Genomic DNA, 16,398 nt, shown 5'->3' on the forward strand with positions numbered 1-16,398 from the left:
GATGAAGATGAAGCTATATGGCCTGTTCATCCCTGTGCTGGAGCAGAAATAATTAAATGGGCTTGTTTGCAGCTAATAAGGGTAGTCATTTTGGAGGAAATATTTGTAAAAAGCTAATAGAATCATCTCCCTTGGTGCTTTCTGGCAGTCTGAAAAAATATTACAGTATATCTGTAGAATCTGTCCTTCAGATTGAACAAAATAGAGTTTTAACAAAGATATCTTCTTTTTCAAATCTCTGATGCTACTTTGGTTATGGCAGTACACCACCTGAAGAATGTACAGTACACTTGCTTACTTTCAGCAAAGGAAAAAGGAGCTTCAACTGCTGAAGTTGAAACTAAGTGGTCCCCAGAGTGGCACAGAGAACATTAGCATAGAGATTAGTTTTCACTGAGTACCTGAGGCAGCCCGCAAAGAAGTCCCACAGTGAGCAAAGCTATGCGCCAGACAGCCAGCCAAGGTGATGCATGCCTCAGTGAGTCGTCACGGGAAAGGCCTGCAGTTGCAGCCCCATTTGAAGCAGCTTCCTGGAGTTCCTGGTCTTCTTGGCCTTGGTTTTGGGGGAGCAGTGCCCAGCTCCATGGCCAGTAAATTTTAAATCTTGTTTCTATACAGTCTGCATAATGAGACTGTAGCCACAAAGACTACCTTAAACTGAAATTAAACTTATTCATTTAAAGTGATGTTACAGCTTCTGTATTAAGCAACTCCCTAGGTTGGGAACTTTCAGAATTGTCATTATTTTTCCATTATTGAAACCTTTTTGGCTTATAATAATACAGATAACCTCAATAGGTATATTGTAGGCATAACCTTTAGGATTTGCTTTGTATTATGTATTATGTATTATGTATTATGTATTATGTTTTGGTGGTGTTGTAGCCTTCTAAGACCTCTTTTGAGTATTCTTTTAAAACAAGCTAAGCCTGTTCATTTACTGTAGATGCAGCACAAAAAGCATGCAGTTGGTCTTGTGTGGAATGTGAAAATGTTGAGATTAAAGCCTAAATGCTAATCTCTTAAAAGAAACCAAATTCAATTTTAGAAACAGCAGTCCACGGTTGAGATTGTAAATATGATTTTCATACAGTTAAGATGAGCCTTAAGTTTCTACCAAATCTGTCTGTACTTGCAAGATGGGTACCTTTTCTTCAGTTTCAAGATTAGGAATCTTGAGGAAAATAGAATATGCTGCAGTACTTGTTGATTCAGCACTACATCAAGAGTTGCTGTCATTCTAAGTGCATGCTGAAAATGCTTAATTGCAAATGCAGGGTATTATTTCACTTGCATCTGTCTGATACTGTATGTGGGTGTTGTTTTCTTGTAAGCCAATAAAGAGGTCCTTCAGTGCCATTCAGTCTGGAATATTTCGGGAATTCTGGAATCTGCTAATATTAAGGAGCTGAAGGGACTGTGGTTATTTGCTTTTCAAAGTTATCTTATGGCCAGTGTTTTTTAGAAATAATGCAGCCTTGGTAGCTTATTTTTTCATTTATATTGTAAGTGATAAAACCAACAACATTATGACCTACAGATGAGCTGGTTCTCAAGGTAATTGTAAATTGCTTTCTGAATGTTATTTTAACACCAGTCTTAACTGTTAACCTTTGAAAGATTTCCATGATAAGTATTTAAAGTAGGCTATATTAATTTAAATGTAATCTAGAATTACTGAAATGTATTCCCATAGCATGCTTCATATTGGCATAATGGTTAGCATACAGATTTGTGTAATTTATTACTGATTAAGATTTTTTTCCTTCACAAGTACATGATATGGTTTATTAAATGCTATGGAGACAGAGCATAAAACCATGATGTAGTAAGTGTATGTACAGTTAAATGCATACTTGATTGCAATACATTCAGAAAAGTCTGCATGTTGCAGTCTGAATTTTTGTGCAAAATGTTTCGAATTTGTTTTGGTGGTAGAGAAACAGCTGTGGGACTGTGTAAAGAGGCGTGGCTATAGATAAGGATCAGACTTTAAATTACAAAGGGGTAATGTTACAAAGTTGAACTTATGGGAATGCATACCGTAGGATTGAAAAAGGGTCAAATTATTGTTGTATGAACAGTAGAAGTAGGATAAAAAAAGAGTCTTTGGTTACCAGTGATGTATAAGTAAAACTTTTGTATAATCAGTCATCCTATACTCATCCACTAGGAAACAGGATAGATCTGCAGTTGTTCAAGAAATACCTGTACTCAACACCAGCCGCTATTGTGGGAAGTGGCAACAGACCAGCACAGACCAAGGACCTGCAGCAGTGTAAGAGGTCAGGCTTTAGCAGGAGCTGAGTCTCTTTAGCATTCTGATTTGTTTAAGCTCTTTGCAGCTTTGAATGATCTGACTGAAAGAGAAAGATTGGTGCCGACCGGGATAGGAAAGAGGGGGGAGCGAACTGAACAAAAGGTGTGGAGTTAAGCAGAGAGCAAGGTTAGAGGTAAAGAACAAGCAGAGAAAGACAGACACTTCATGACAGGTGTAGCCTCGGGGGACAAAGTTCTAAATTACTTCTTGTGCGCCCGAACAACACAGCTTCCGTTGTCTGCCAGAGCTTGAATGAATAGCTCTCAAGCCTGCCCCCTGCTATTAACTCTCACCAGCCTGACAACCACAGACCTGCACACTTGGGTTTGAAAACACAGTAGGTGCTTAATGCCGAGAATGTCTCAGCTGCTGCGGTTGCGAAGATCTAGGTCTCTCTCAGATGGTTCTGAGGAGGATGACAGGCGCCAGGCAGATCCTGAGCCAGAAGACCTGGATTGGGATAACTTTAGTATGACCCTGGAGGAGCGACTGGCAGCTGTATGTACTGTTTTTTATTTTGTTTGTTTTGTTCTTTTTCATGTGTGTGCCTCTCACACTCCCTTTCTTTTGTTTTGTTTTTCTGTCAAGTCGCACCTGGAATGCAGTGATTTCTTTCACTTGACATGGCACTTGTCAACATGCACTAAAAGGAAAAAAAGAAAAGTAGGAATGCAAAACTCTTCAGCGACTTTTGATAAGCACTTATGAGGGGTCTACTCTGTAATTGAAAACACCAGCTATGCTTTCTAGTTGTACAAAGATTTGTGGTCCCTCCTTCTGGAAAACTAGGAGATTAACCCTTTAGGACACAGCCTGGAGCAAGGGGCTGTCAGATGAGTCATTTATAACACTAACTTTATCATTTATTTTATTAAGTTGTAAGAGAATAGTGCATTTTATGCTTGGTTTATACTGTTCACTTAGGAAGGAAATTTTATTGCATATCCATCGCAGTTTTCTAGATATAAATATTTATATTTTTAACTTTTTAATTTTTTGTATCTATTTATATTCTCTTGATCACACTGATATACACATAATTTAGGATTTTCCTGATTATCATTATCAACATACTGTATATTCTGATTCCCCCAAAGTAAACTGATTTCTGATTAAAACAGGGTGGTATAAAATAGATGTAGGGATGTAGAAAGGAGAAAAAGATATGAACAGATTCAGGGTGAAGGGCCTTTTTCATCCTTGGTGAAAAAGATTAAACTAGTAGCCTATTATTAGTCTACATTTTTCTCTTTGTTATCAAAGGGTAAAAAATGTTCACTGATTCAATAGCCCAATTTCACTCTATTTCAAAAACAAGTAAATGATTGTGTTTCTGACAATGTAAGAATGATTCTTTTTTTACTCTGTGCTTTGAGTCAACTGTGAAATATGCAACTGTAGTTGCTGCTTTAAAATTCAACTTCTTTCTCTTTTTGGCTGTACCTGCCACAGACCAGAGGAAGCATTCTGTGTGTGTGGGAGGGGGGCTTTTTTCTCTCTGGGCAGTTTGCCAGATTGAGAGAGTGAGAGAAGCAAATGGAAAGAGAGGGATGGAGAGAGAGACTTGAAAGACAAATGGAACGTAAACTAGTGAAAGCAACACAGGCACATTTATGGAAAACTATGCGCTGCAGTTTTGTCAAATAAATAATCACAATCGTCTGAATGCCCTTTAACGATTTGGGTATGCTATTTAGTTAGTCTTTCAGGATCTAAATGAGTTAGGACAAGGGGAAGAAGTTTAAGACACCCTGCAAAAGACTAGTTCCTTTTTATAGAAAGAAAGAAAGTTCATTTCTTTGTTAAAGAACAGAGAGCATAGCAATATTTATTATTATATTATAGTTATTGAGTGTCAAGTGAAGATTTTATCTATCTGTGGTTGAGGCTTTTAATTGATTTTCACAAAGGAGTCTGAGTTCACAATTTTGAAACTTCTGCTGTTAAGAGCGTGTCTGTTTGTTTTTTGTGTAAAATAGTAAGTTTCTAGAAGCTGGGTGGTGGGGAGCTGGGACAGAGATTCTCTTTGACTGTGAGGTGTGATGGATCCAGAGGTGTTGTCCAACTCTGTCCTTCAACCTAGCCAATCCTCCTCTTCTCAGGAGCAAGAGAACCTGCTAGAGACGGAGCAGAGGTGCACACAGCTGGTGAAGGTAAAGAGGGAGCTGGAGTCCCAGGTGGCTGCACTGAACGATCGTCTGGAGGAGGAGGAGAGCTGCACTGCTGAGCTGGCTGTGCACAAACAAAGGCTGGAGTCGGAATGCAGTAGCCTGAAGAAGGACATTGAGGAACTGGAGTCCACTCTGATAGCCGTGGAAAAAGAGAAGCAGGTTAGATTATCTTTTAACCCCATTATCTCAAAGTACTGGTTCCCTTTTGTACTCCTGCTGCCTGTCACTCTTTGAATATCCCGAGGTTACATTTTGTGACTTTATTTGTTTTGAAATGAGTGGCATTAATCATGAAAGTGTCTCTGCCTCCATGAACAACTGCTGGGATGTTAGGTAACTGGACATTATGAACCGCTTTCAATTATTTATTTATCAAATCTTAGTTTGCTGATTTATTTGGTTTCTATGATTTCTGTTCAAATACCTTAACAAGCATCTTCTGTCAAGCTCTTAAAGATGATTATAAACAGCAATTTAAAATTTATCAGACCTATTATATGAAAAGAACAATGTTTAGGTACAGTAGTTAAACCTCTTTTCAGTTACTTTAAACAGATTCTTAGAAAGTAATACTTGCAATGTTTTCTTAAAAGAAATCACATTTTACAAACTGCTTTTTAATGTTAACAAGAATTATAATTAATATGATACATTATGAATCATACTGATTTTCTTGGGGATAGTACCTTGAGAAACCGTGAGCTAAATTAGATTATGAGGGAGCGTGAGGATATTTACTACCATCCTTACATTTTGCTGTAAAAGGTTTTGCAGTGTATGATTTATAAGGTAAGGCTGACAATGAAAAAGTAGTTCATATGGTAAGTTTGAAAGTATTTCTTTCTACTTTAATCTTAGTAAAAATAAAGAATCCAGGTCAAAGTGAAATAAGAATAGATTGTTATTTCCTAGAAAATACAGAGAGAAATACGGAGAGAAATCTCCAAAAGTCAGTAAATGGAACCTGATGAAAGGAAATAACTTTACAGCCAGGTTATGTTTGAACTTGTATAAATAGTTACAGGACACAAACACAATGAGCTAAGTTTACCATATTTTATGCATCCAGTGAATTATTGCTGTAGTAAATTTCCTAACCTTCTTTTATCACGAGGGTATTGCTAAATGCCTGTAACCATATATTTTATGTTCATGGTGTTAAATCACATTCTAACCTTTGCTTATTGTTGTATAGAACCCTATATTTTTTATTTTTGTAGATCATCCGGGAAACAGATTTTACCTTAAAAACAACCAAGATAACACACTGTTAATTTCTACAAAGTTTTACACAGAGATGAGAAACTGATATGTGTTTAGACATCCCTATAGAATATATTCTAGTCTAGTCTAAGGTTACTCAGGAATCAAAACAATTTTATTAAACTATGAATGACAAATACAGTGCTGGATCTCTTAGACACAAAATTGCCGTTTTTCTTCTCTTGTTTTGAGACTGCTGGTATACTACATAAAAATTGTATTAATCAACTATATTTGGTGCCTCGCAAAAAGATCAGAAGTTAAAGCCCAGACTTGCCGCATTCACGCGAACAAATAAATGTTTTTGCTTTGTACATTTATTAGTTGCAGTAAATATTAAAGTTTTGAATTAGAAAGCAACTTCTAGAGATTTTCTTGAATCAGTTGTCACAAGGAATATTCATGGACATTTCTTGTACTCTATCATAAGGAGGAATTCTAAAATCAACCATTAGAAGTGTAATTGCTTTCCACAATACAATTGTTATCTACCTGAATTATGTCACTTCTTAATACTGTTTTGTCAAAATATGGTTTCATGTCACTGTAAAGAGTAACCACTTACCATTGGGAAATCATTGCATTCTGGGGTAAAAATCTGAGCAGTTGTATCAGTGCCACCAAAGGCCCCTAGAGAGCTGGTCACCTGGTTTCCACACCTTGCTTTCAGAGGGTAAAAGACAGACACACCCCCTGCTCTCTCTTTCACTGCAATATAAGCAATACAAGGGACTTGTTGGTTATTCTTTTATTTCAGATTAAACATGGTTGCAGGAGTAACATACTGTATGGCTCTCTTTCATTTCACAGTGTACCCTCCAGCCAATGGGATAGTAGTATTAATAATACAATTTTACTTAGAAATGCTTCTCAACTAACTCAAAGCAATGGATACTACTACAACTGGACAATTGGATAAATATGGACCTATACTCATGCATTAAATGCTTAAAATAATCTGAAACTAGACTATTCATTGCTTTGTAAATGAGTTTCACAACCAGTATAAATTGCACTGAGAACCAGCTCAATTTACAGAGTACAAAAGTTGTGTGATGGAGAGTAGTTTTATTTGGCAATGAGCCACATATTTGCATCCAGTACTTCCTAAAGCCTCTTTAGTATCCAAGAATATGACCCAGTAAGACTTTACATAGTCTGCCTGTGATGAGATAAAGGTATGAATAATTTTTTTTAGCATTAGATAGGCACAGAAAGGACCTTTACTAAGCAACATTATGCAGGTGAAAGAAAAATATCCTACTTATATTCACAACTTTTACTTCAAATAATAAAACAGCATCAAAAGCAACACCACACTATATAACTTCCATTTACGGTTAGATTTCAGCACTGTCCAACAATATTGAAATCACCAGCTTTGGAACAACCAAGCATAATTTCAGTGTCTTGTCACAGTTTATCTTAAGAAAGTCTGTTTGTATCCATATTTTAATGTCAGACACCTATATTATTCAGAAACTGTATTAATAGTATCTGATTTGGTCTGCAGATAAATCTGAGTGCCGTCAGAATAGCAGTGAAACACAAGTCCATGATGGCACATGATCTGAACAGAAGCTTTAAAACCATTAAGATTCACACAATAGCTCTGGGTATTCAAATAGGAGCCAATCCCATGAAGAAAAGCATCAATGATCCATAGATCATTTCAGCGTGATTCAGCAGGATGCCATGGTTCACAGTATTAGCACTTGAAAGTACCTGCACACAAAAGCTGAACTGCAATCCGAAAAAAGACAGATATTAAGAATTCCAGAGCCAGGGGCTATCAACAAATCATTAACTACCTCAACAAGAGCTGTTTCATTGTGTCTGACTGAAAAGTTTCAGTAAGGTCATTAGGTGCAAGATGAGACAGATGTAACAGAGCTACCACCATGCCACCTACGTTCCTTGTTTTGGAGTTTTGGTGTTCTCATAGACCAAATATACAATTTACTGAGAGAGACATTGTTTTATGCAGAGCCATAACAGTCAAACAATTGGTTAACATGGTATTTCCCGCAAGTTTGCAACACATACTGTACCAGTCATATTAAATTTAGTTTAAATTTATTTTTTAGTTTTTCTGTTATACTGTACAGTAGTTACAAAGACCATTTCCCTTTGTTCTTGAAATTGCTTGACATTCATTAAGTAACAAAGATCATCTCATTTTTTATTGCTATCCTTGTCTCTTGCCTTAATGTGCTTTCATTATATTGTAGGTCTAGCTGCTTTAGATCCATACCTCTGTTAGAAAATATACATTTTTTCCTATTCTTTCTGTTTTACCTCTGAAGAGATTTCTTTTTCTCTGTTGTTTTTAATGCTCTTGGTGCACATCATCCTTTTTTTCCTAGAAAGAGAATAACTAAGAGTACAAAGATAAAGGGAGTTGTGTGCTAGATTATACTACAGTCCCCACCACAACCTTTACATTTATTTTGATGCTCAGCTCCCTGACTTTGTGCACCTCATTTCTCAGTGAACCCATTCCAAATACTCTTTGCTTTTTGTGCACTCCATTTTGTCCATGTCGGTGCCTCCCTGCACTTCTTTGTATATTGTGCCTCTGCGCACCTTCTTGTGTATTGTGTTTCCATGCACCTCCACGCTCCTTATTTATAGCTCTCTGGCTGTAGTCTAATGTAGTCCAGGCTGCCTTTTTATTGCCTGAAGGACTTAGGCAAAAGAATAAAGGGTGGGGGGTGGGGGTGAGGTCGTAAGTGAGCACTGGCTACTATCTGATATACTCCAAGTTGCGTATTACTTGGCCTACTATTAAAGAAAAAACAACAGCCAGCTAGCTGCTATCTGACCTAGTCCAAGATGTTTATTGCTTGACATGCTGCCAGAAAGAGAAGGGAGAGCTCTGTTCTTGGCAGCCCACGGGCTGCTCTCTGACATGCTCCTGGTTTTATTACATGGAATGCCCCTTCTAATAAGGAAAAAGAAGGGAGAAATGGTCAAGGTCTTTAGTTTTGCACCTTTTTCTGTCAGCTCCCTCACTACTGTTGAGTGTATTTCTGATTGTTTTTTATCATCTTGAGTATTGCGGGGAGAAGGAAAATGAGGTTGATAACAAGAATCTCATTTGGCCTGTGATCGGATTGAAGCTTACATTGTGCTTACCGTGTCTGGTTTTTGTAGTTTAAAAAAGAAAAAATGTAGAAAAAAGTGTCCCCTTCACGATAGACATGTGTCATGTGTCTGGGCCACCGATGTGTTATAGGATAACCATAGGCACTAGCTCAGTCATTGCTGTGTTCTCAAGCACCCTAATATTTTTTAACATATTGTTAAAGCTGGGGTAAATGCATTTTTATTTTTTTTATATTTGAGAAGATATGATTATACATACTTAACATTATGTGTCCTGTGCTGTACTCCATAGGCAACAGTTTAACAAATTCAGTGAATCATAAGCAACTGACTTTTGATCAGAAAATGTGCGTGTAATGAGCAAACCTTGCAGAAGCTATATATATAAGTTATATATATATATCAGAAATGGATGCATTTACAGTATGACTCAAAGAAATACATCCCTACCATAAAACAAGACACAGACCCATGTACCCTGCACCTAAATTAACTTCTGATAGTTCCAGAAAGCTTTTAAAATCTGAGCTTGATGTTTGTGAGGAAGCACAGAAGCAAAACCTATGAAATGCGGGACATTTCAAAAGCAAAAGTGGATATCAGATTTCATGTGGCTCATCGTTAATGACAGGAAGAGAAAGACTTTTTGAAAAAAATAAGTTGCAGAAAGTAGGACCTTGATAGAGGTTTCCATAAAGTCGGAATCTACATTTTTCAAGAACAGGCTTGATGGTTTTTACCATGCAACAGCGTTTAAAAGTAAGAACAAGCTGTCATCACGAAGTTTCTGGCAAAATAATGTATGTCATGACACTCAGAGTCAAATGAAAGATAAGAGTACAGTAACTTCCAGGCCTATTCACTATGAGTCTGTGATTTTTTTGTAAAATATATTTTGTAATACTTTCATCTGTAACTTACTGTTGCTTACTGTTGCTTTGAAATATAAATCCATCAATTTTCGAACTGCTTGATCCAATACATGGTTGCTGGGAATCCTATCTCAGCAAGCAACAGGTGCAAAGCAGGCTATACCCTAGACAGGATGCTAGTCCATCGCAGGGAACATACAGACACAAATACTCACACCAGGGCAATTTTCCCAGAAGCCAGTTAACCTACCAGTATGTGTTTGGACTGTAGGAGGAAACAGGAACACCCTGAGGAAACTCTTGCAAATGTGGGGAGAATATATTTACAAACTCCACGCAGATAACAACCCAAGTCCAGAATTTAACTGAGGGCCCCAGTTCTGCAAGGCAGCAATGCTAACTACTGTCACAATGCCTTTAAATATACAGTACTCATTTGGTTTGCAAATTGATAACATAGATATATACATTAACTATTAAAAGGACTCAATAGTCTTAATAAATTGGGCTTTTACTGTCTAATTACATCTGTTGCCATGGCTTTCAGTGTTTGTGTCAGAGCCAATAACATAAAGTCATGTTGTAACTGTCCAGAGGCCTCAGCTCCAGGAAACAGTGATTGTCTCCAGGAAAGTGGACCTGAAAGTTCAAAGAAAGAAACAGTTGTTCAGCTTTTCAGTTTCACAGTAAGCATTATGTGTCTCTGAAGTACACTACACAAGAAACAAATACCATCCTTTCACCAACATACAGTATACTGTACATTAACATTTAATATGCTAGTGCAAGCTCAAAATTTGTTTTGTTTGTACTGTGGAGCAGAATAATGCCGATAAAACTAATAGTTAAAAATTGTTTTTTTGGTACTATATAGGCTTACTTATTTGTATGTGGTAATTACTCTTGTGGCTTCCATTGTCCATTATAGTATGGGAACGAGAAAGTTCCTAATTATAAAACTGCCTCTTCCTAAACCTCCCACCTCTGTTGCACAGCTGGTGTTCAAAGAGATCCTTTTGTTTCAAATAGGGGTTATTTTTCTGGTCCCTGGGTGTTTTGATTCATTTAATGCAAATTATACAATGCACATCATATGGGGCGTTATGTGAAGAGAAAATTATCCTGGGGAATGAAGAGAGATTGAGTTGGGAAGCAGTCTGGGTGACAAGTGATTTACCAAGAAATACAAAACAGAAGATGCCAATTTACAGAAGTGGAGGATTGGTTAGTGAAATAGTACTCTTCAGCTGAAATGATTCAACGCTTTGTGAACACGAAAATGTGTGATCTTCACCATTTATGTTGTGTCTGCAGAAACCAGTAGCAGATGTCACAAGATAGAGTATGTAGAAAGTAGGATTGAAGGACAAAAGATAAAAGGCACATATTATCTTGAGATATAAATATTTTTGTATCTTTACTGATGTTGTTCTCATTTAGATTCTTCTACAGTAAGTTATATAAAGTCCTTTGATCTTTTTACAATGTTTAGATGATCTGCTGTATATGAGCGTAACTTCTTTCAAATCATTTAAATGTTGTTTATTTATATAATGCTCATAACTTAAGATGAATAAGGAGGAATACCATTTAAAAGTATGATTTTTATACCTACAGTACAGTATATTTTATTACTACATCACCCAGTATGTAAAAGTCAATCAATATCAATAGAACTTGAATGAAAGAATAATCAACGTGTGGCTTTGTTATCAAGGCACATTGTTTCAATTCAACTTATGTTGTTCAGGTTCTTGGCCTTGTTACACATGATGAAGAAAAATGTCTTGAAGTACTAGATACTTATGGCAGACTTGATAAAGCTTTTCCATTTTAAATCTTTTTAATGACCTGAAAAACCTGAAAAAGATGTATATCAAGAGCAATCACTTTTAAGTATGATATTCTACTGTACATTTCTGCATTGAAGATGCTGTGTTACATCCCAGTGTGTGTTCTGTGTGTGTTTTTTCTGTTATGTCCACACTGCTGACCCTTGATTGTTCTCCCTCCCCCATTGGCCCATCATCACACCACTGTTTCAGTTGATGTCATCATCAATTAGCTCTTAACCAATCAGAACACGTCTTATTCAGCATATAACATGGAGGTTTTCAGCAAGGAGAGGCCTTTCGTTTGACTTCGGTCCCGTTTAGTTTTATTTATCGCTTCGCTTTTGGTTATTGCTTCGGCTTCGTTGGTTTGTTGTTTTGCTTTGTGTGTGTGTATTTTCATATAGCTTCGGCTTTGTTGTTTTGTTGGTTTGCCGGTAGTTTCTTTGTACTTTCGTTTGTTTGTGTGTTTATCCTTGTTTTTCCATTACCTTGCCCTAACGTGTTACATGTTCAACTTTTGTGTTCTTTTGTACCCTGCTCCTGTTGATTACTCTTGTTTTCCCTTATTTGTATTCCTGGTTCACTTGTGTTTTTGTGTGAACTTTTGTGTATAAGGTTAGTTTAGGTTGTTGGGCACACTTTACACACTTAGTTGACTTTGTATTAGTCACACTAGTTTAGTACGGGTGAGTGCCATTTGTCTTGTATGGTTTTGGGTAGTCAGTGGAGGCTAGTTAGGGTGTTGAAGACACCGAAGACTGTGTGTTTCGGGTTTTCTTTTGCAGTCAGGTTAGCTTTCCCTCACTTTCCTAGCCAGATCCATTTTGTTTGTTATTTTCTTTTCTTTGGCACCACTCTAGTTCCTTACCTTGTTATCACGTTTCCTAGTCCCTCACCAAAACCCACCTGCTTCCAAAAGAATTATCCTAAATGTTACACCCCAAAACCCCTAGACACTTGGGGTCGTAACATGCTGCATAACAATAAAATCTTTATCCATTGATGCAAACATCTTACACATTAACCATTCATTTCAAATCATATTACATAGAAATATCATAGTACTTTCAGAGCTCACAAAAAGAATTACAACCATAATGTAGCAGCTATTTATTAAATTAAAAAGATGTCTGAAACAAGAAATTAAGCTTGAAGGTTGCTGGAACTTAGCATGAAGTATAGACCTGCTCTGAGAACGAAATACCCTGGGATACACAAAGAACATTGAAAAAATGTGCACAGGTAGTGAAATCCTAGTTCTTTTTCCATACAAGCAATTCTGAGGTTTTTTGTTTTTCAACTCTAATCCTTTTAAAAACAGGAAACATTTTTAAATACCACACAAAAATAAATTTTGAGTGAAGGGGAAATTAGTTATTTGTGTATTTACCTGTTCTTTTGGTCAATATCTATCATCCTCTCACAGTAACATCAATCTAATTGTGACAGAAATAAGTCAAATATTTGTATAACTTCAACACTGGCTAGACTTTTGTTAAGTTTTTTTGTTCTATTTGGTAACTTCAAACATACTAGTCATGCCACCCTTGGCAAAACTAAAGGATCTGGAAGGCTACAAAAATTCAAATATTTTGTTTAATTGTTTTGAAAATGGTATACTGTAGACAATAGAAGTTAAAATATTTACTTTCCAGTTTCTTTCATTTAGTGAACCACTGTTATATTGAAAAAATAAAGAAAAAAATACAACATACAAAGAAACCTTAAAACCCAACAATAAATTGACTGGAATGAAGATGTTTTTGACTAGTTTGTTGGCTAAAGCATTTGTAGTTTGCTGTTTAACGCTGTGTGCAATACTGTAGAACAGTAATTTTCACCCCTAGAGAGCTAAATGTTCTCATGATATCCTGCTGAGCATATGACTAGTAGATTCATTTTTTTAGTTCTCCTGAATTGTCAGCTTTCCCAGTCTTTAGAAAAACAAAGAACTGTAAATAGGAATTCCCATACATAAACTGTCACAATGTCAATACAATGTATTGTACAAATCCATTTAATGATAGTTGACCCTCTTAATGAAAGACAATGAAACGATAGGACAGTAGTGTTCCATGCTTCTGTAAATAATGCTTCTGTTATTTTTAAAGATTTTAAAATCTTAAATGTATTCTGCTGACATCAAATTAATTGTCTAAGCCTGTACTTTACATTTACAGCAAAGGTTAATATTCTTTTTGAAAGGATGAAAATTCACTACTTTTGCCTTCTTTTGTTCCATTCTTTTTAAATTCCTTTTTGAAAAAAGAAAACAGAAAGCTAGTGACAAAAATATTTTTATAAAGTAACAAATATGTAGAGATTTCTTCAGCTCCCCATCACGTCTGTCCTCACTCCAACCCAATAAGTCAAAATCATGTTTTCAGGGTTGTCTTATGTTCTATATGCTTTGAATTATGTTCTTTTTTACATACTGTAATTGTTTGTTGTCTTTTTTTTCCATTTTCTATTCTTTCTCAGTTGTTTGAAATATACATTCTTCTAGACTAGCAAATCATGACCTGTACATGACCTGTATATAAACTAAAGCAAACTCTAATGTTGTATGTGAAATCACAAAGAGACAGATGCAACCCACTTCGTTACCTCCATTGTTAAATTCTACAAGAAAAATTATTTCGTAGTTATCATTACAGAAAGAATTTTCATCACCATATTATTAATCATAGAGGGAAATTTGTATTTGTGTTCCATAGAGTTTAATAGTGAAAGGGTCATTCAGTTAGACTTCAAACATTTTCAATAACATTCAACTATTGTAAGTTATTGCTGTATTTGATACCTGAATTTTAGGATGTTTTAGTAAGACAAATGCTTTAGGTTATATTATTACTTTAAAACTTTTTACCTTCTAGGCAACATTGAGATTTTATCATAACAAAGCCAGATTAATAAATCTATACAGATGAAGAGTCAAACTGTTAGTAGCAATTAGGCTAGATGTGTGGCCTTTAGGTTAGGTATGTTCTTTTTTTTCCCCAACAAAAATTATTGTGGATTTATGGGAACAAAGAAAGAGTCAGAATTTTAAAAGTCAGAGACCTTAGAAATGAAAAAGGGGCAAATTAAACCCCTTTCCCTAGTCACATAAAGCCTTTCTTTTAAATGTTTAGCATTAAAAGGGAACCATACAATTTTATGTGATGAAATGTAAAAACAAAAAAAAACATTTGGCACTTCAGTAGATAGAACACTTTAACAAGCCAATAACATTATTTCTTTTAAAAGACAAATTGTTATAAGAGCATCTGATAAGCAGGAAAACAAAAAGTTATATTAAATTAATACAAGAATCAATATACTGTATCTTCAAGTAATGGGTGGATTGACATATCTCTATGAGAGAGCAAATATACTAATCTAATTAACAAACGTTTCAGAGAAATAAAATGAAATGAATGTCCGTAATTTGTTTAGCTCGTAAATTATTTTCTAAAATTGATAAGAATCCTTGCTACATGTATACAAAACAATGGGGTGATAAGAATGCCATAAAACATTGTCTTTCATACTGTATTTGCAAGTCAAAAAGCCTAAGTAAGAAATTCTCTGCACTTTTGAAAAGGCAATACTTTCATTCTGATGCAATACAGTGTGTTCTTGTGTTTAGACATGTTTAAATTGCTCTGAATATGGATGCTTATAAAACAAATTCTTACCAAATAAATTACATGCTTGTCTGTGGTAACTTTGATGAAATCCAGAGGAATGAAAAAATAGGTACCTGTAGGTTGTACTGTAGACATGATGGCAATCATGTACTGTACATCATGTCTGCTTCTACGGAAAATGCAGATTGTACTCTTTAATGAAGATTTATTCAAATACCCTTGTTGGCAAGTTTGTTTTGATGAAGATCTGTTTATTTAAGTTTGAGGCTGAGACACAGTATAACAGTTTTTTTTCTTTCAAGTCCTCAGAAATAAATGTTCGGACATTGTCAGAAGAGCTGTCTCAGTGTGATGAAAATGTCCTAAAACTGCAAAAAGAAAAAGAGCAGCTGGTTGAACTCAGTCAGGTTAGTAAAAACAACTTGCAACATATGTATTGTTTAGGAAGAACGGAGACCTGTGTGTGGTCTGAAATGCAAAATTCTCTCTCAAATCACACATTACAAAAAAGTTCCAGGCCAATTTGTTTTTTCATATTATAGAGTACCATTTGTTTCTTAAGACTCTGTGCAGTTTTCGGACCCAACAAAATAACCATCCAAAAAAGAGTAATGCTAAACCACATTTTTATTAAAAAGGCATATCGTCTAATTGAAATCAGAGAATAGGTTTCTCTAATTATAAACTGTGTGTTTTAGAATTTTATTTTGTGATAAAGATTGTTTCAGAAAAAAATGTGTGGCATAAATTAGCATAACAAAAGCATTGGTTCAGTAATACTGTATGTGATACTTGCGTAACCTGCATGACAATAAACATGACAATAAAGGCTGCCTGGAACTGTATGTATGTATGTTAAAAGATATACTACTGTACATACAGTACAGTATTCTGCTCCTGTATCAGCAATGTGTAGCCTGAAAGAATTGGTTGGTGCAGGTAGTCACAACACATATTTACTTATCTTGGCAGCAGTCTAGTTTGCAAGTTTTGGTTTTCTTAACTTGATTTATTGTGTTTTCAGTGTCCAACTCCTTGGATCACTTGTCTTGTTTTAAATTATTACTTTAGAAAAACCTTATATTATAGTCCTCTTATTTTAATTTATATAATATGGGCCACTTGAGCTTTTTCAGACAAATAAGTCAAACAGTAATGATAAGGCTAGCAGAGCACATCAACAGATTAATCCATTAT

The 16,398-nt window shown here is 35.6% G+C and overlaps 1 protein-coding gene across 4 annotated transcripts in view; it reads left to right on the forward strand.

The window, feature by feature from the left end:
• LOC148824040 (putative uncharacterized protein MYH16) overlaps positions 1-16,398 on the forward strand; it is an 86,626-nt gene that overhangs the window by 17,867 nt on the left and 52,361 nt on the right. For 2 of the 4 annotated variants that reach the window (XM_088927129.1, XM_088927132.1), the window contains 2 exons: positions 4,423-4,650; positions 15,504-15,608. In XM_088927129.1, the coding sequence (XP_088783255.1) occupies positions 4,423-4,650; positions 15,504-15,608 (333 nt within the window). The remainder of the gene's footprint in view (positions 1-4,422; positions 4,651-15,503; positions 15,609-16,398) is intronic. The other 2 variants (XM_088927130.1, XM_088927131.1) reach the window with 1 other exon arrangement.

This window comes from Atractosteus spatula, chromosome 11 (assembly GCF_055471065.1).
Source record: "Atractosteus spatula isolate fAtrSpa1 chromosome 11, fAtrSpa1.hap1, whole genome shotgun sequence".
In the NCBI taxonomy this organism is placed as follows: domain Eukaryota; kingdom Metazoa; phylum Chordata; class Actinopteri; order Semionotiformes; family Lepisosteidae; genus Atractosteus; species Atractosteus spatula.